This window comes from Microdochium trichocladiopsis (assembly GCF_020744255.1).
Source record: "Microdochium trichocladiopsis strain MPI-CAGE-CH-0230 chromosome Unknown B0I36scaffold_15, whole genome shotgun sequence".
Taxonomy (NCBI): domain Eukaryota; kingdom Fungi; phylum Ascomycota; class Sordariomycetes; order Xylariales; family Microdochiaceae; genus Microdochium; species Microdochium trichocladiopsis.
The window spans coordinates 162,978-181,924 of NW_025763558.1; the positions used below are offsets into that span (position 1 = coordinate 162,978).

The 18,947-nt window shown below is 55.8% G+C and overlaps 5 protein-coding genes across 5 annotated transcripts; 3 read left to right on the forward strand and 2 right to left on the reverse strand.

Annotated features, from left to right (window-relative positions):
* Positions 1 to 1,004: 1,004 nt before the first annotated feature.
* Positions 1,005 to 1,931, forward strand: B0I36DRAFT_356173 (uncharacterized protein; the record flags this gene model as incomplete). The annotated part of the gene is made up of 2 exons (XM_046157552.1): positions 1,005 to 1,064; positions 1,542 to 1,931. 2 exons carry the CDS (start codon positions 1,005 to 1,007, stop codon positions 1,929 to 1,931), a joined length of 450 nt encoding a protein of 149 aa, XP_046004450.1.
* A 5,224-nt stretch (positions 1,932 to 7,155) lies between these two features.
* B0I36DRAFT_400028 (uncharacterized protein) lies at positions 7,156 to 9,156 on the reverse strand (the record flags this gene model as incomplete). Its single annotated transcript, XM_046161657.1, has 4 exons — positions 7,156 to 7,589; positions 7,766 to 7,884; positions 8,116 to 8,324; positions 9,124 to 9,156. 4 exons carry the CDS (start codon positions 9,154 to 9,156, stop codon positions 7,465 to 7,467), a joined length of 486 nt encoding a protein of 161 aa, XP_046004451.1. The 3' UTR covers positions 7,156 to 7,464.
* Positions 9,157 to 10,650: 1,494 nt separating this feature from the next.
* Positions 10,651 to 12,497, forward strand: B0I36DRAFT_54286 (uncharacterized protein). Its single transcript, XM_046163004.1, has 4 exons — positions 10,651 to 10,666; positions 10,740 to 10,936; positions 11,005 to 11,398; positions 12,113 to 12,497. The coding sequence occupies exons 2-4, from the start codon at positions 10,917 to 10,919 to the stop codon at positions 12,392 to 12,394; spliced, it is 696 nt and encodes a 231-aa protein (XP_046004452.1). The 5' UTR covers positions 10,651 to 10,666; positions 10,740 to 10,916; the 3' UTR covers positions 12,395 to 12,497.
* B0I36DRAFT_54283 (uncharacterized protein) lies at positions 12,498 to 13,220 on the reverse strand. The gene has a single exon (XM_046163003.1). The coding sequence runs from the start codon at positions 13,078 to 13,080 to the stop codon at positions 12,601 to 12,603; it is 480 nt and encodes a 159-aa protein (XP_046004453.1). The 5' UTR covers positions 13,081 to 13,220; the 3' UTR covers positions 12,498 to 12,600.
* A 2,096-nt stretch (positions 13,221 to 15,316) lies between these two features.
* B0I36DRAFT_340492 (ankyrin repeat-containing domain protein) lies at positions 15,317 to 17,211 on the forward strand. Its single transcript, XM_046155948.1, has one exon. The coding sequence runs from the start codon at positions 15,472 to 15,474 to the stop codon at positions 16,891 to 16,893; it is 1,422 nt and encodes a 473-aa protein (XP_046004454.1). The 5' UTR covers positions 15,317 to 15,471; the 3' UTR covers positions 16,894 to 17,211.
* Positions 17,212 to 18,947: the final 1,736 nt, after the last annotated feature.

An 18,947-nucleotide genomic window follows, 5' to 3' on the forward strand; every position in this document is an offset into this window, starting at 1 on the left:
TACTACATCCGCAAGCCGTAGAAATGTCTACTGATCACCCTCAAGAGGATCCATGGCGCCAAGGACGCCTCCCCCCCCCCTTTTGCCAATTGCCAGATAGCCCTTGCAGCTCGAAGTGACACGCATCTATGAAGCAGTCACCACCACTTGGATGTCTGCCTCCATGGCGGTCGGTGTACCCCTTATGAAAGATCAGCTTGGGAGACCACCACCCCTCGTCAAGTGTCCTTTCGGTCGTCCCGTTTCTGTCCAGGCTTGTGTTGCAGCTTACGCCCCCCGGGACCGGTGTACATCCCCCCCTCCCTCTTTCGGCCCAGATTTCTCTCCCTCCCAATCTTGGTTTGTTCCTCCCTCTCCGATCAACTCGCCCTCTAATCTGCCCGCTCTCTCTTTCCACCCCCATCCCGATCCTGCTTGATATCCAGTCGGACAACCTTGCATCAGCTCCCGAATTTGCACAGTGCATACATATCTCTTGGCATGCATGCGGTATGCGGTATACGGTTGAGCCGGAAACTGCTCCCCGTTCCTGCAGCTGGAACGATAGAACAGGGCCTCCAAGGATGTTACAGTGAGGTCAACAAAATCTGCGCTGGCCAGGTGGTGTGCCACGATGTGCGACCTGCCCTTATTGCCTTGCTTTCCCCTCCAGGATCTGCCAGCGCCTGTGGTATGAGTCTAGGTACTAACATGCGTGCACGATGCCGACATGCTGGGTGTGAACGCCGCCCAAACGGTTGCGGACCTTATATACCTCACGAGTGGCGACGGACAGAGAGAGATTGATTTAACAACGAAACGGATACACATTTCCAATCATAGCGCGAAGTCTAAGAGAGTCTTGTGGAAATGATTGCATAGGCATCTGGCAGAGGAGGAAAACACGCATGGCTATTGCAATTGCAGACCCTTCGAAACTTCATGTCTGAGATCTTGAACCCTCCCGGGCACAGCTTCTGGACCACGCCCTCTGGATCATACTTAGCCGCAACATCCCTGATCTTATGCACATTTTCCTCTCCGACACAGTGATGAAGGAACGTCAGAACGGTGAAACCGTCCTGGTACCAGCAGATGGCAGCACGGAAGACGGGGACGACATAGCTCTTGAAAGAGGGTACCGCGAACTCGGGGTTGCAGCAGTAGCTCGGGCCGTAGTGCTTCTCCTCCAGTTCTGCAAATGAGACCGGCCGGTAGTCGATCTCACGTATCTCGATGTCATTGAGCTCTGGCACAGGGCGCGAGGGAAGTCGATGAAGGCCGAGGCATCCTCGGACAGGTTGCCATCAAGGCATGGCTGGACAGTAATGAGATTCCGTACCGCTTGCTGCAGGTGTGCTGTATTACGCTTTGCATCCTGGTCGGCTGATGTGCGGAAATATCGGGCTACGCTGACATAGCAGCGAGGCGCTATTTGGTCAAAGACCGAGGCAAAGTCTTGATTTACCATCATAACAGACCTGGCTTTGACCTAGCCGACGGTTTCTGAAGACTCTGGCTGCGGCCAGTGAGGCTCTTTATGTAACATCGTGTCCACAAAGACCCCTGCCAGAGCCCCCGGGCAGGGTGCCGACGAAATAGCAGGAAACAGCGGTGTCTTTGCTTTTCATCTCTGTATCGGTGATTCAGGAAGTGCAAATTTCTGCCCAACATGCCAAGTTGTCAGAGCCTTGCGACGCCGCCTCGTGCGCGCGCCTTGCGTTTGTTGTATATTTGTGAATGCCGAGGACCAGGATCATGCAGCTACGCCGACGTTGGCAAACACCGGTGGAGCTGTGCCTGGATTCACACCGGTTGGCACACCCACCATCGAAGCCGCATTCTCACCAAACCCGGGCGTACTTGACAAGGATACTCTGCCATGGGTCGAAACCAGCCGTGCCGGACACCCACTCCAATTCCCGCGGGGCCGTGCAGTCCAACTCTCATGACCGGCACTCAGCACTGACTGGCCTCCTCGGCCGCTAGGAAACTGAGGCCTGGCGAAGATGCCCCCGGATCAGGCCCCTGCTCAACCGTTGCTACAAGATTAGACAGTCCAAGAGGGCGCAGCCAAGCCATCTCGCCTTTCTGGTGCGAGTAGATCTCTGTGAGAGTTGTCAGGCAGGTACCGTGAAACGAGGGTGGCTGGATTTTTCACTATCGGCGATTGGGGCAGATTTGTGACTTAAACCATCAATAGAGGCCACAGTTTGAGGCAATGTAGAACAACGCAAATAGTGCATGTCGAGGTCGAGCTAAACTTTCAGCCGACTTTCGCAGGAATTGGGTGTCTTTTGACACCCCATTGTAGAAGGACATTCAGCTCTGGTCGTCTACATGATCTGGGCGGTCTTGTGAAGCAATATTAGTCATCCACGGCTGCTGTGAAAGGTACACCAACCAGAATAGGAGAGAGTGGATTTCGCAAGCGTGGGCATTTCACTGGCGCCTGGTGTAGCCTCATCAAGCGGGCCTTAATCCTGCCAAGCAACCTTAATTTGACAACATCGGCCTCTCCGCAATCAGCGACGTGGGTTGTCTCCGTGCGGTTCTTGAGCCAACGAATTGAGGATATGCCGCATTATTCGGGGGGTGTGGGGATTGTGTGCCTTCCCAGATAGTCGGCTTCTTGCAAGCTTTTGTGATTCCGCAAAGAAGTCGCAACACCATGAGAGAGACCGCGAGAAAGCCTCCAAGAGTCCGCCTTCGAACGTGACTGTGCGCTTGGAGCAATTACCCCGGGCCTGATTTGCTCCACTTGTCACAAGTCCTTTTGGTCTCGGGCAGGGCCCAGGTCAGCATCCGCGATGAGTCGATGGTCGGGGCCGGGTTCGCTTCTGTCACGGATGCGCCTTTCCATTGACGTGTCAGTGCACTTGGGACGCTTCTGGACAGTTCCGACTACTTTCATCGTTTGTTTTTGACGCGCCAGAGAGGCGCCTGAGGGAGGTACAACCAACCGCTCGTTGTGCGACTCTGCATTTGACTACACCCAGTTGAAATAAGCAGCAACTGCCATCGTTCTGCTCGCTTGCTCTTGACCTGATCTGCCGTTGCGAGCGTGAAGCTTGCAGTCTTCATCCTCAATCACCCACTGTCCACTCGCCAATCCCATCGCCTCCTGTCTTCCACCCGCGCCGTCACAACCAGCAATCACCTGTATCGAGGTTGCCACGGATGGCGCCATGCCGCGGCCAGCGCCTGCCAGCTTGGTGGCGATCGGGATTGATCTGCGCACGATCCACTTGTTCTCTTAACAAGGGGATGGTGAGTGACGAGCCGGGTATGATGCAGTCACGACGTTTCGTGCCAGTGCAGGCCACGGACGGCTGTGCGGGCAAGCCATCACGAGTGAAATCCGCGACACCATTCTGGTACTGGGCCCGCGTGTCGCCGTCAGTCAGACAGCAAGGACAATCGAGAAAGTGAGACGCATCGATGTCCGGCAGCCAGCGTTCGAGGGTCATTGGTCTTGCACAAATGGGCTTCGGACCGTATGTTGCTAGGGGTGGAAGGAGTTGACAGAGTGTTGTGGTGACCACGATGTTTAGTGGCAAATTTACGCAGACGTCTGCGTCCCTGGCATGTGCCTTTTGTTCGGGCATTGTGCAGAGCCGAAGCATTGCAGGACTCAGGGACGTGGAAGCATCGTGTTATGCCCTGTGCAGTCAACGGGCGGCGCCCTCAAGCAAGGGTCTCAACAAGTTATGCACAGCAGGGCACACAAGTATTGGCGGACGACCACATAAGCGGTCCACGATGCGCGCACTTCTCCGGGTACGTGGTTGCTTGAGGCGTGGCTCAGGACAGCCCGAGACCTGCACTGTGTTGCTGGCTTATGTCTGAAGCATGAGAGAGCGAGCGATGTGCCTTATTGAGCTTGTCGTTGGGCCCGCGCATTCAGGAGATGTGCATTCTCGGCGCGCGTTGATGCTACGCGTCAAAGCCCGTGTACGAACAAGAGCCGTGCTTGATTTCGATGAGGATGAACAGTGGGGCCGTGCAATCAACCACCCTCGCCACTACAGGTGAAACCCGGTTATGCGGAATAAAGGAGACATTCCGTTCAATCCGCTAAAATGAGGTATCCGCAGTATTGAGGGGAGGTCATTCTTGAGGTATTTCACGCCTATCTAGGCTCTGTATTCTACTGAAAGTACATGCGGATATCTCTCTGCTGTAAGGCTTCAATTGATGAGTTCGTAAGTACCCTTTCCTGCTTATTGAGGTAAGAAATGAGGCCAGTATCACCACCTGATTGCTCCTGGTAAAGGCGCAGTCGGCGGAGGGCCTCTAGGGCCTCAACTATGGTGATTCGTGGCTCAATTTCAAGCTCAGCATTATCGTCGTCGTCGTCGTCGTCGTCGTCGCTATTGCCTGCCGGGGTAAACTGGTCGAGAATCTGCTGGTCAAGGTCGTCGGATTCTTCAGTCAGATTCTCGTCAGCCGGGTTCAGGAAGTTATGGATGTTCATCACCTCCTTGACGTGATGATTAGCCTGAAGCCTCTGCAAGCCGTACGTAATCTCGCGAACGGCTTCTTCATGAGTAGCAGCAATTGCTGCCTCAAGTGTGGCCTGCTGGGGGTCTCTAGGGGCCTCCATGAGGCCTTTCTTGAAGCACTTCGTGATAGTTTCAGGAGTCACATCTAGCTCCAGGCTTGGATGCCCCATCGCAGAGCCTTTAGTACGTTCATTGTACTAAGAGGGTCTCTACCGGCGTCATATTCCGACAGCATATAGCGTACCTAGTGCCGTCGCTAGTGAGATTTCCAGGCTGCAATGATTCCCTGATTAAGAGGCTGTGTTTTGCTTGTAGTATTGGGTGGTAGCTATATGATAGCGGTGTTTTGTAGGGGGGTCGCACTTGTTAGAATAGCTTCATATCCGGCTTCATGAGCAGAGAAGTTATCCATCAGCAAAACGACGCTTTTGCTAGCCATTTGGCGGTCGAACTAACGTAGCTATTGCTTAAATATAGTCCCTGTCATCTAGGCCTTCCTATTGTGAGTCCATTCTAGGTTTATATGGCGGATATCGACCCCCGCAGCGGTGAAGGCGCGAGGCCTTTTTGCCTTGCTAATGAACCATATTGGTAAACGGTCAGTACCTGACCAATTATAGCAGAGATGGGCTGAGATCCGGGCCTTCTCCTTTTTGCGGCCTGGAAGGCTGCGCGTCGAAAGAGAGCGATCCGGAATTATCTTCCAGTAAAGACCTGTTTTGTCGCAATTGTAAATGTTATTATGGGAATACTTCGAGAGGATCTGTCGGATTGAGGCCATCTCCTTCTTAGTATTGACGATATTGACACTGCTTAGCTCTCCATGCTGTACGCGTAGTTTTATATCGTGTCGGCTTTGGAAACGATAGAGCTAGCCGTTCGAGAACTGCGGCGGCTTTTGGTCCTTGTACTGAGGCATTTGCGCCCAGAATTGCCGTGCTTTTGCCTTGATGACTTCGCCCGTGATAGGAATTGAGCTTTCAGCTTGCTGGTACTACATATATAAGGCGCCTTCGAGGTCGCGGTGAGGGTTATTATTGACCCGCGTTAAGTCGAGGGCGCGTGGCTGCTGTAGTGGCTCGCTTAGGTACGTGAAACGGCTGCCGAGGATGTCGGTAATGGAGGATGTCGAGATAGGCTGGTCGTACTGCTTCAGGAACCATTGCTGTAGCTCGATATGGGAGTCTGTCGGACGGAGACGTCGTCGTTCGCGAAGGGCTAGCTTCTGCGCAGTCGAAATGGGTCGCCGCGACGGCTTCAAGTTGGAGGGTGCGGTGGCGCGGGGTGCCATTTCGGGGGGTCAAAACGCGGTCCAAACGCGCCCCTATTTCACTCGGATTAGCGGATTTAGGTCGTGGCGATGGCCTCGCTTTGTGCGTAATCGATGAACGCGAGGGATTAGCGGAATCGCATGTGTTTTGAAAGGAAACAGCCAGTTCATCCGCAGAAGCGAGGGAATCCGCTGATGTGAGGTCCGCATAACCGGGGTTCACCTGTAGTGGACCCTGTAGCTCTGTGATTGACGGAGACCAATTCAAACGTCCGAACCGTGCGCATGTCAGATGCGTTGAGCACGCTGCGAGGCTGGAGCTCACCAGGAGTCACTGATCGCAGAGTGCCTATTGTGTTGACGTGACAATCGCCTGGGCGCAGCCAACCCTGGCAGCGTGGCTCGGATTTGTGGTTCGATTCAGCCTGAGACCGTTGTGCACCTTGTTTCTCTCAGGTGATGGTAGTCCTCTCCAGTGGCGTCTTATTATAACCGAGTCCGCTCGAGTCCCACCTCATGGAGTACCCGGACAGCCATACGGTCAAAACTTGATGCAGGTTCCGGGAGATGGCGGGCTCTTCCAGCTGCTGTCACATGCTCACAGCGTACCCGTGTAGTTGATTTCAGTCGAAGCCGCTGAAACTAGCGCTAACAGCGCATGGCGACATCAAAATGCCGGCCCAAGGGGGAGCGCAGGTGTGGGTTGAGGAAGTGACCGAACCGGAAGGGAGGGGCCAACAGGTGCGTCTCATGCTCGTCGGCATGGCGTCCAAGACTGTTTAGTGAATGGATCGGGACGTAACGCTGCCGACAGGCGAACTTCATGATTTAGGATGGTATTCGTGACCACCTCTCGCGGGCCCATCCTCAAGAACAGAGACGTGTGTGGACTACAAAATCGTGTAACTTCTCTGCCTGCTGGTCCTTCTTGGTTCAGCCGTCAGCGACGGCCTTGCCGTGGACACAAAAGACACCCTTCTGGTGTTCGGTCAGAGACTTGATGGTGTCCAGGGTGAGCTTTATTGCAACCGTGTTCCCCAGGACTAAGACCCCGGCGTGAACAAGCTGGTGGTTGAGGAGAGCCTCGATCAGAGAGGCTTTTGGACTTGACGCAAGTTAGCCTTAGGTCATTGGACGAGAATCAGTGGGCAAGCGCGAGATGGGTTTACATAGCTGCTGAGTGACACAGGGCTTGTATGGTCGTGCGCATCTATGGTGAGTCTAGTTTAGTTGTGGTTGTAGGCCAGTGTGCGATGCAGTCTCTTTGCGAGGAGAATCAAGCAATCCAACCTGACAGCCGGTGAGTCTGATCAGAGGCCATTGACTCTTCCAGGGCCATGACTGCAATGATGTCCTGTCAAGCATGTACTGTACTGCAAGTACAAGTGTTGAATCGTGTCCCTCCGCACCCCACCGTGTAGCGCGGTCATCAGGTGGAAGAACAGCCACGACTCCGGCAAGCTCCGGCAAGCTCCAGCGCAGTGGTCGGCCAAGAGCGCTGACGGGTCCGTCTCGGGCGCATTCCACAAGAACAAGAAGCACTGTCGCTGCGGTATGACTCAGAAGACGAGGTTCAACGCGTCGACCCCGAGATGCCCAAGGAGGAAGTCTCCATCCCAGCTGTCGACCAAGCAAAGACTGACGGCCCTTCCGCAGCCATCTTTCCCGACAAGCCGGCTGCCCCGACCAAAAACTTCTCAATGAACCTGCTCAGCATATACGCAATGTCGATGTCGGTGGCTGCGAGTTCTTTAAGCCCTCGCGTGATTCGTGGCAAGTGAAAAGGCGACGGTTTCCCAAGACGGGAAGCTGGTAGTCATTGCGACAGCGATCGTCTAGTGGCGCGGATATGTCGACCTTGTGACGCCGAGCTCGTCGTGTCTACCCAAAAGCACGAGAGGCGCCACCGAGAGGTGGCTTGCGGGAACTGTTGCAACGTCTGGGGAGCTTTCGCGACCCCGTCGGACGGTGGTATCAGTCCACATTGAATCGAGACCCCGCTGAGTCGTACCACCTCGGCCACGATGGTGTGGAGTGGTGAAGGAAGTGCCACGCGCGCAAGGTCTACTTCGCGTGCTAGCGCCCCAAGCAATCTTGCCGCTGTCGCCAGTGTTGGCAACTCCATCTGTCCTACGTCGTGCGCTGGTCACGAGACACAGGCGAGAGCCTACGGAGGGCGTCTGCAAAGACCTCGCGTTCGGCCCCCCGGGCAAGTGCTGGCGGGTGTGGTCGCGCGGAGTGCGAGCTGAGGATAGCACGTGCTTGAAGTGTCTCCTGACTGCCGGCTAAGGGTTGCTGTCGTCGCAGGCGTTTGGCCTACTTTTGCACAGTGTTGACCTAGATTGTGTTCCTCTCACGAACCTGTAGCGCATATACCGGTCGGAGATATCGAAAAGACAGGAGATGTTGCTGTCGCGAATCGGCGGACGAATGAAGTGGGCATCAAGCTGGGTCTCACGTTCTAAGTTGATACCTTGGGAGAATGTCGACCGACCTTCAGCGTCGGCACGGGTCCACAACTCGAGGGCTGGGCCTGGCGTGGGCAGTGTGGCGAACTCGCTGGTCAGCGGCTGCGACGACCGTACAGTACAGTAGTCGTGGAATCAACAATGTCGGGGTTGTGCTGGAGGACGACCTGTACTGGAAAGTGAACGTGCTATTCCAAGGGGTCCACGGCGCGGGTGGGCAGCTGTCGTGAGCGATCGTCGTTAGCCTGGCGACAGAGAAGTCAGACTCGTAAGGCATGACGATGAGCGCACACGTCGACCTGGATGACGTCGCCCATAGAGTCGTAGGTGTGGCCCACGGACTGCTCATCTTGGGAATGGGTCACCCTACTGGCATCCACATTGTCCACGCGGGCATCGCCATCGGGAAAAAACCTGGCAGTGCGGCAGCCCGTAATTTTCAGACACGGAGTTCGGGATCAGGCGACTTCGACTTGGAAGAACGCGCAGGCTGCTTCGAGTCGGTAGGACAAGTGGGCTCTGTGGTCTGCCAATTGGCAAGGCTGCGTAGCTGCGATGTGGACAGTACATTTTGAGAGGAGAGGGCCTATTAGCCGCTGCGAAAATGACGTGAGGCCTTGCCCCGCCCAGCCCCCAGCTGGAGAACGATGCCCCTGGCGACTGTACCCCACCCGCCACGGTGATGGGGCATTTGGGAGCGTGCCGACGATAGAGCCTGCAACTCTCCCAGTTCACCAACTCGCTCGCGTGCTCTCCCCGGGTGACTGGGACACCGGAAATGTAGCCTGACACCAGGCTGTAATTTGTTAGTGGGTGGGTGCAGACTTGCATCAATGACTTGTTCCTGCAACAGAGTGGCGTGACGACGCGCGGGGCTGGCTGGAATCGAAGGATACAGTACCCGGGTGGAAGTGAGGTGTCCACCATCAGCCATGCTCCCATCCACCCATTGCAAGCTCGGCCCTCTCACATCTTTGGTGTGCTCTACTGAGGACTAGTGGTCCTACTACGGCACCGTGGGTGATTTAGCGCCTCTGGGTTCTACGTAAGAACACATGCCCCACTGGCCCTTCCCTCACACCCTACTAGAAGCACTACGCAGCGTACGTTACCATCCGTCAGATCCCACAGAACGACGGTGACGGTGAACGCTGTAGATCACCGTATCCTTGCTTCATATGGAGGACAGCGAAAAGAGTGGGGAAAGTCCAGGATCCGAGCCAGGATGATCGGTTATCTTTTGGGGAACTTTTGTGCATGGAACAGAAGTGCTTATGATCGGCACTTGCCACTTCCCCGTGAACAAGGATCATTTACGCAGTACTGTACTTCGATGAGCGTCGGGGCAGGGCTCAGCGCCTTGTGGGCTCAGCGAGGACAGATGCGTCCATTCAGGCGAGGCGTGCTGTTGCCCTTTGAACTGTTGGCTGCTGGGTCACAAGATGGTTCTATCGGATGAGTGAAGACGCTTAGGCCCAGCACCACCCTGGAGCGGCCATGCAGGAACGGCGGCGCCATCCGGAGAGTTGTTGCCGTAGAGACCCGTGCAAATGTGCGCCTATCACGTTCAAAGTCACCGCGGCTTCCGTGGGAGACACGAGCGACGGACGCGGACCACAGTGGGCGAGGTGGTCAGCAGAGCGGAGAGGTACGCTGTTTTCAAGGCTAAAGTTGGTCTACGACTACGACTGCGTTTGGTTTGCCATGGGGTCGTGCTCGTTACAAAAAATGGGGGCAACGCCTAGCTCCCAAAGCCGCCTCGGCTGTCAGCATCGCTGGGACGGGGGCGGTCATCGCGGCGCCCGGCCGCGTCTGGGTATCACTGAATAGCAGCCAAACGGTGTTTGGATCCAACGGAAGGCACTGAGCGATCGCATGCCAGACTGGGGTGGGGCGATATTGGGACAGGATAGCGCGTGGCGTTGTGCGGAGAGCACCAGGTACGCGTAGGCGACATTGCTTTTTCCAGCTGGCGTGCGCGGCTGTGCGCGTCGTGAGAGGAACTTCCGACCGGTCTGGCAATCAACGTCCCGGGGCTGCTGTTGGCGCGAGCCTTGAGCAGGCTAGGCGGACAGACCCTCTTCGTTAAAGCAAGGTATCACAGCAGTGCTTCCCCTGTCGAATCATAATCCAACCTACGCAGGTAGTCTCAGCCCCCGGCCCGCCTTTCAGTCGATTTGATCCAATTGCAGGCATCCGCCAAAGAGACCATGCGACCTGTCACGAAGCCAGCTTGCTTTTCTCAACTATGTGCAGAGGTAATTGTGGTCTCTCGCACGTTTTCGCACCCGCCTCAGCAAGTGAGCTTCCGGGATTACCATCGGGAACAGCTTGCTTGGCACCGGCGACCAATTGGCTCTCGCTGCTTGGGCACTGTGAGCCGCCGCTGGCTGGGTAGGACATGTTGACGCCCTGCAGCCGCTGGGTTCTGCCGCCTACTTCCCGTACCTGCCCTGCTCCGTGATCACAACCCCTGTTTGGGGCTATTAACGCGCCATTTCCTCACCACCATTTTAGAAAGACTCGGGGGCGCCTATCGTCCGTTTGCCCGACGCATCTCTGCTTCGCCATAGCACTTCCCAGGTTTGCACGTCTGGTCGCCAAAGTCTTGCGACACCAGTCTCATCGCCGCCCTCCATCCCAGTCGCTCCCCACGAGTTCCTACTTTTGCCTGACGGGCAGCAGGCCACCACTATGGCACCACTCAAACCAGGGTAAGGCTCCCTAGGTTCACCCTGGCATACCTCAGCCACTCGCAATGAAGACTAACACTTGTCATCAGTTTTGCGGTCCTCCCCCAGCACGTCGAGGAGATCGAGATGGGAATAAGAGAAGCCATCTCGAACTCTCGAGCACCGTTCGGCAGAACAACCCAGCAGAGGCGGCCAATAGAGAAACGGCGTCATGACACGGAGGCGCGACCTCTCAAGCAGTCGAGTGGTCTCGCGAAAAGACGGAGAATGAGTTGCGAACGCGGCGCAACGAAGGAGGCCGAAGAACGTTGCGCAGCCGCTACTTTCATCGCGCAAAGCATCACGGACGTGTCTGACACCGCAGGCGAGGAGTCGTTTCGCACCGCAGAGCCGGAACAAAACCCAAAGCCGGAAGACAATTCAGAGCCGGTCGTTATTGGATCAGACGGATTGCCACATACGGCGCCCACAACGAACCCAGCGGTATGTTCAAATCTGGAGCAGTCAGCGTCGGTGGGGGACACACCATCGACACAAAACGGAAGCAGTAGAGAGGTGAATCAAGTAGTCAAAAATCGCCTGCCTTACGAGCTCATTGAAGCAATTGGGCGATACACGGACGTCAAATCACAAGCAGCTCTTGCCACCTGCTCACGATACTACAACGCGATCGTGACACCCATTTTGTGGCACACCATTCCGAGTCATGAAGTCAGAGTCATCAGCCGCGCATATCACACACTAATCCGCCGCCCGGACATGCGTGAATACGTCAAACAAGTCGATATCACGGCAAAGATTGCCCCAGGCCCTGTCCCAATTGCGCTTCGTGACAACGAGAGCAGGGAGATTCGGAAGTACCTCGGCGAGAAGTACTGCCCGGAGATAGGCGAGCACCTCTTGACACGCGCTACGGCTCCTGACCGCTTGGAGTCACAAATCGCGCTTCTCCTGGCGCTCGCCCCGAGAACAGAAAGCGTCCGGACTCGGATGGGCACGGCAACCGAACGACATGACATCACCCAACTCTACAAACTTGATATCTCTTGTCCAAACCTCGGACCTCGCTTGCCCCTGGATAAAATCACTTCGTTCGAGTTCAATGGCAACCCTCAGTTCGACATCACATCTCTTCCGAACCTAACCCATTTGTCCTTGCTCAATTTCCATGCTTACCAGCGTACCCTCCACCCGAAGATTAGATCTCTAGTTCTGCGCAACTTTACCCTTAGGCCTTCTGGGGGACTATCCCCTGTACTTTTCGAAGCTTTGCTTCGCGGAATGCCAGAGTTGACTGACCTATCGCTCGAGGGCAGAGTCATGATCCAGAACAAGCAGTGTCCAGAGGAATTTGCCATCCTCTCCACTTGCGAGATCATCGGTGCCATTCGTGCAGGTGCTCCAAATGTGCTTCGTTTCCATTTCGAGAAATCCCCCCTTCCGGGGGCTTTGCAGCATTCAAGCATCTCGAAGAACTAAGCATCAGCATGGGCTGATTCCTGGCCGCCTGGAAGGACTTCAAGAATCTAGCCACATTGCTGCCACCATCTTTGCGACGCATTCGGATAACGACTCTGCACAACACTACGGCATTGAGGGAACAAATCGAAAACTTCAAGAGAAGTCGCTCCTGGTGGCTCTCCTTGCTTGGAGAGGTCCTGCGACAAGCAGATACATTTCGCTCCCTAGTTTTGTGCGAGTTTCCTGTGGCTTGGACTGTCGGAGGAGTAGAGGCATGCCCTGTGCGTGGCTGGACGGCTTCCTGTAATGGGGAGTTTCTGTGTTGGTGTAAGACTGGTTAACCCTCGTGGAAGTTGAAATGGTTGGGAGACTAGGTTCCCTTGCAGACCTCTCAGGCTCTTCACTCCTGGAGCGCAGTAGGTTGCACCAGAGTGGCTGGCAAGTGCGTTTTTGGGCCAGAATTTACTGAATAAGCCGGGCTCGACTCCAAGCCTCGTGAAACCATATAGCCTAATTCTCCTGCTCGCCAAGCGTAGGGAGATACCGCGGTGGTTACCCGTTCTCTGAGTCTTGGAAAGGTCGCCCGCGATCACGTTTGTCGCCGTATCTCTTGACTGCCGTTCAGTCGAGCTGTGAGCAGCTCCCCTCGCACTTCCAGCTCTGGTAGTGTCCAGGAAGCTTCGGATCGGGACCTCAGAGCTCATAGAAGTCCTCGCAGAGGTCTATATTTCGAGTCCGACGATGATTCCGCCCGGTGAAGAACAGTCTGCAGCACCGGGTGGTCTTCCGAGCAGAGGCGCGTTACCAGGCTAACCTCAGCGATTCGCGACTGAACCGGGCAACTGCCAACTTTGCGGCAGCTGCTCCTACAACAAGATCAGGTACTCGATTCCTTAACCAACCAATCACTTAGAAGGCAGGCGACCAACCTCGATCGCCGCGGACAGAGAGGACTGGTCCTGCTGTGCGTGGTATCGACTCCATATGCCAGGGACCCTGGCCCACTCGCGACAAACCGAGTGTGTGGTGATGTACTTCGATGGTCAGACGCCGTGGGAGACGACGTCAGAGGCCAATATCGAGGTGGTCATAGATGGTGCTATGCTGCGGTCTGTGGCTGGCAGCTCGAAGCATATTGAGGTTGATCTGCTCACGCTCGGGTCGTTCTCACGACAGGATTACGGGGGAAAAGAAAGCGAAGGGGTACGGAACAGCAAGATAATCCTGAACTCCTTGGACGCTACAAAGAAGGCTGTTCACTTTGCGTTTGGAGATGTGGCGGAATCGCTAGAGTTCGTAAGGTTGTTGTATAATGCCAACCCAAACGTCTATCTGGCAGATGGGCTGCTTCAAAAGTTGTGCCTTTAGTTGAATCAGTAGAAATTGCCAAAGTAGTACCTGTTCGCTGTGGGACGCCCTTTGGGGTTTTGTGGTAAGGCGGACAGCTGTGTGGCCAAGCTGTCACGGGTGCACTGATTCCGCAACACCGTGGACGGCGAGCCGCCAACATACAGCAAAGACAGTGATGTCTGGCAGCCGTTGTCTGAGGATCACTGATCCTGCACACACGGGTTTCGAGTGCTATGTTGCCAGGGTGGAAGGCCTCGACAGAGTTTTGTGGCGATCACGATGTTTTCTGGCAGAGTCTGGACGCACAGGTCTGCGTCCCCGGTGTGCAGTCTTGTGCGGTATCGAGCGGGGCTGGAGCATCTCACGACGCAGGAACATGCAAGCATAGTGTTGTGCCCCGTGGTAGTGAATGCGCGGCGTCGGAGCATGAAGCAAAGCTCGGACGAGTTATGCACGACAGGGCGCACAAGCATTGATGGATGCCCACCGAGGTGGTCTACGGGACACGTACTTCTCCGTGTACATGGTCGCGTGAGGCGTGGCTCAGGACAGCGCGAGAGCTGCACTGTGTTGCTAGCTCATGTCTGGAGCATGGGCAATGCGAGCGACATGCCTTCGCAGTGTCTGATCGAGCCTGTCGTCGGGTCTGCGCATCCGCGAGATATGACAGCTCGGCGCGTCGATGCGACGCGTTCAAACCCTCGTCAGGATAAGGACGAACAGTGGGGTCACGCAATCCCCGCAATGGACCCTTCCAAGCGTCGCAATGTCCCACAGGGCTGATCGTCTCACCCCAGTGCCCCAGCTGGCGCATGTCCGCTGATTTGAGCGCGCTGTGGAGCTGGAGCTCACAGGGACCTCGGGACCTTCTAGCGTGGCTTGGTCGACGTGCACCAGCCACGGCAGAAGTCGAATGCAGCGCTCTTCCGAGGCCGCTGTCAGATCCCGTCGCTCCCGACCCGGTCGGCTCGCAAGGGTGCAGTGTAATTTTGTGATGCAACAACGGACCTTGGAGTGGATGCAAGCCTGACGACCTTGCCAAGAGGCTGCAGGTGAGAGTATTGTTGGCTGGGTGCGATATTCTCCGCACAAGGAGCCTGACAATTTTGTGGTGGAAACCAGTGACTGGTGCTTGCTGCGCCGCCGTGGGCATGAATCAATGCTCGCTGTGCATGGCTAAGGCCCCGCCGTGCCCGCGCAGACTCCCGACGTCAGGCTCGAGCGGCGACGGAGGCACTCGAGCATCTTTAGCAACGAAAGTCCAGACTAGCACAACCAGGCTCTAGACCATTACACAGAACCTCGAACTGGTTTACAAGAGCTTCAATTCGAGGCTTTGCCCTGTGCTGGCTCACTCTTGCCGCAGAAGCTCGGGCTCGGGCTCGGTGGCTGGCTTTGAGCCCCGGGCGGGATTCTGACGCCTAAAGAAGCAGGTCGACAGCCAGATCGGCCAAGCTTGGTCCAGCGGAGACAGGGGCAGAATTGCTTGTTACGTGCTTGCTTTATTATGTAAGATAGCGACTGCCCGCCATTTTTGTACTTGAAGCAAGGCACTGGACTGACGCCACCTTCCTCCCGCAGCCCAATCAGCAATTGGCTCCCACTACAATCCACTCCGTCCAGCACCACGCTTCCAGGCTATTTGTGAGGAGACGACTCCTGATCAGATCATCTTCACCAACACAACGACGATTTCCCTCGCAGCCGTCTTCGCGCCCGACTCTGGGCACTCTGACTACCTGCACATGACCCTTGGCTTATTGTCGCTCCCGAGTGAGCTTCTCCACCTTATCGTGAAGTTTCTCGACCGCTACAAAGACATCAGCGCCCTTTGCCGTGCGCACCGCTCACTTCACCCGTATCTCTACCAACACGACGCCCGCTATGGCGGTGCTTACGCGTTATTCTACGGCGCCCTAACTGACAACGAAGCCATAATCACCACGTCGCTCAGGAATGGAGCAGGGGTTAACACGCTGCTGGCGGAACCTGTCTATGCTAAGCTCAGACAAAGACTCGGGGAGAACAACAAATTCTTCTATGCCATGCGGGGTTCGGGGAAATATACGGCGCTCATCTGCGCTGTCATCTGCAACCACTACGACGCTGCCAAGCTGCTGCTCGACAATGACTCGTCAGTCGACTGCTATATCAACAAGCGCCATAGTACACCACTGCACCTCGCTGCCAGGTTTGGCCACGCCTCCATCGTCGAGCTGCTGCTTAGATCTAGTCAGTGTGACTACAGCACATTCTTAAATGGCGAGGTCTCTGGGTATTGCACTCCGCTATACTTCGCAATTAGCGAACTCAACGTCGGTGCTTGCAGAGCCCTCCTCGAGCATGGCGCAGTAGCCGAGCTCCAGCGTGGAGGGCACGAAGACGACTCTTGGAGATTGATGCTCGACTGCATTGCAGTCGCCGACGATGCCTCATTTCAGGGCCTCGTCGAGCTATTAGGCAAATACCAGGACTGGGAAACATCACGAGTATCACCGCAGGCACTGCTCTGCGCAGCGGCGAGAAAAGGCAACCTCGAAAAAGTCCGTTGGCTTCTTGACCAGGGTTTGGTGAGGGTCGACAACCAGGAAGGGCATGTTGGACACAATTCGGAAGTGTCGACCCTGCTAATCGAAGTGGCCTTCACGGACAAAGTCGAGGTGATGCGCTATCTGCTCGAGGCCGGCGCGGACGCGAGGAAGCAGCGTGAGGACGGCTGGACAGCACTTATGGAAGCTGCTGAAATGCACAATCGCCGCACGGTTGTACTCTTGCTGCAGTGGGACCGCGGGCTGATCAACATGACAACAGAAAATGACGAGACTGCACTGCATGTCGCATTGGGTAGCAGATGGCGGACAAACAGTGGTTCTTTCATGGCCGTCATTAAGGCTATGATTGAGCACGGCGCCGATCTTGAGCTTCAAACCTCCCAAGGCCTTACTCCACTGCTGACTCTGCTGCAACGGCCGCATTCAAAAACCGAATGCCAGCTACTTAGATATCTACTCGATGCTAATGCTGATGCGACGGCAAAGTGTAATAGAGGCGAGACCGCTCTGTATTATGCTGATTCGGTCGAGTGTTCGTCCTGTGCTGAACTTCTGTCGTCAGCCATCAAGCAAAGGTCTCGGGAGCTCAAGGCAGATAGCGTGACTGGTGTTTGACATCAGGATAGACTCCACGGAAAGCTCCCTCGTGAAGCAATCGCGGCAGCTTTGGCCTGGGAGGAATTTCGCGGCCGGGGCAACTGGCTTGCTCCCCTAATTAGCCAGACATCACAGAACGAGTTATGCAGGTGGTCGGTTCTCGCTGAACACGTTCAATTCCATGAGACGATATTTCCGTACCTCACACACCAGGTGACGGCCGGGTTTTGTGCTGCTTTATGGCGGGCTTGCCGGTCTCTGCTTGCCTGCAGACCATATCACTGCCGGTCCACGTTGATTGATATGAATGAACAACAAGACCAGACCCAAATGACTCCGAACGGCTCCGAGACCGAAAAGACCGATTGTTTGAGACCGATGGCAGCAAACACAGCGGTTTCAAGTCCATCGCAAGCACCTCGTTGTGCTATTGCCGCAGATGCACACGCCGACCTTGGCTCGCCCTAGGGCTCGGTTTCTGGCTTTGAGCATCGTTCTGGGGTTCTCGAACGCATGGTGCAAGCGCATGAGTCCATAGTTGCAGATGCCGAATGAAACAGGTCAATGGAAGAGGCGCAGACATGCGGGCATGTCCGTGGTTGAGCAGAGCGGGGTTGGGCAGGGCGCCGGCATGTCAGCCCTTCAGAGGTTGCAGAGGGCGCTGGCGCCACAGGCTTCAGGGCCTCTAGCTCCTCGGCGATGCCTGATCCTGCTCTGGTGGCCGCTGCAACCGACACCTACCGCACGCTGAGCCCGCTCCACAATCACTTGCTTGTTCGACTTGGCACGCTGATCCGACCACCGACACACCGCAACGCTGCTCGGTGCATGTTACCTGCCTTGCGGCCTCGCCAGCAGCTAGGACCGCGCCTGTTTCAATGTCATACCCGTCCCGGGAGCGGCATATTTCTGAGCTCAATAGGCACGCACGACACCGTCGATAGCATGCTCACAAGACCATCGCAGTAATTGGCACAGGCCAGTAGGAAATGCCGACCACAGCGAGAACAATAGTACGACCACGGTCGGCCGGTGCTGCAGGACGAAGGACATCACAGCATGTTCTCGATGATCCTCCATTCGGGCCGTGGGGTTAGGGTGGAGGATCATCCCTTAGCTCACTTCTCGGACTGTGCGTGAGAGCAAGAGGTATGCATGTCGGCCGAGGTACTCGAGCAATCCTTGGTTAACGGGGAGGAGGAGTCTGTCAGCCTTGGGAGGCGTCTAGCGCAAGGGCGTCACTGGTGTTCTTTACGATACAATGAGACGTGGGTCTCTTCGTTTCATTGTACGTACCACTAGACCGTTGAGCGCGCTTGGAGGCTGGAGCTCACCGCGATGAGCCTGTTCTGCATCTTTTCCGATGTGGCTTGATTGACTGGGCGGCGTGTGAATGTGGCGATCACGAGTCCAATTCCGCGCTCTTTCGCGCCGAGGTCAGGCATCCCATCGTATGCATAGCCGAGTTACGTGCAGGAAGCCAAAGGCACTTAGATAGACACTCAAGAAACACACAGACTAGCTCGACATGGCACACCGCAGAGGGCTAGGCTCAAGACCGTGTGATACGGCCTCAAAAGTTGTCCATGATGGCCTCAATTGAAGCGTTGCTGTTATGATGGATTTTACTTTTTCTGCGCTGGGTTCGCCAGCCCCTGAAGAGTTGCCGCTGTCAGACCACTCCCCCAAACGTACCTTATTCCGCCTCCAATATTACAGGCTTCCTCGCCCACCCCCAGGCGGCCATACTGCTCTGGTCGCCCCTGCAACCAACACCAACACCCGCCTCGCTCCCAGGAGCAGCATGTTTGGGGCTCAATGAACCAGGCACGATTCCACCAACACCAATTCTCACAAAGTGATGGGCAGAGCCTTGTAGGAAACGCAGACTATTGCGGGAACAATGGGGCAGCCACGAGCAGGCCGGTGGTGCAGGATGAATGGCATTACAGCCTGCCTCAGGTTACCATAGTAACTCGATCAAGTCATCTCTGTAAGTCCAGGCCATGGGTCTCTTCACGACCAGCCGCTGACTTCCCTCATGTTCGGACAGACCATGGAGTTTCCTGCTC

What these genes read in the sequence shown, in the direction of transcription:
- B0I36DRAFT_54286 (XM_046163004.1), top strand. Translation starts at nt 10,917, where the DNA reads ATGGCACCACTCAAACCAGG. An exon ending in ATGGCACCACTCAAACCAGG is followed by an intron (nt 10,937 to 11,004) that starts GTAAGGCTCCCT and finishes ACTTGTCATCAG; the next exon opens with TTTTGCGGTCCTCCCCCAGC. An exon ending in CGCCCACAACGAACCCAGCG is followed by an intron (nt 11,399 to 12,112) that starts GTATGTTCAAAT and finishes CTCCACCCGAAG; the next exon opens with ATTAGATCTCTAGTTCTGCG.
- B0I36DRAFT_54283 (XM_046163003.1), bottom strand. Translation starts at nt 13,080, where the DNA reads ATGAGCTCTGAGGTCCCGATCCGAAGCTTCCTGGACACTACCAGAGCT.
- B0I36DRAFT_340492 (XM_046155948.1), top strand. Translation starts at nt 15,472, where the DNA reads ATGACCCTTGGCTTATTGTCGCTCCCGAGTGAGCTTCTCCACCTTATC.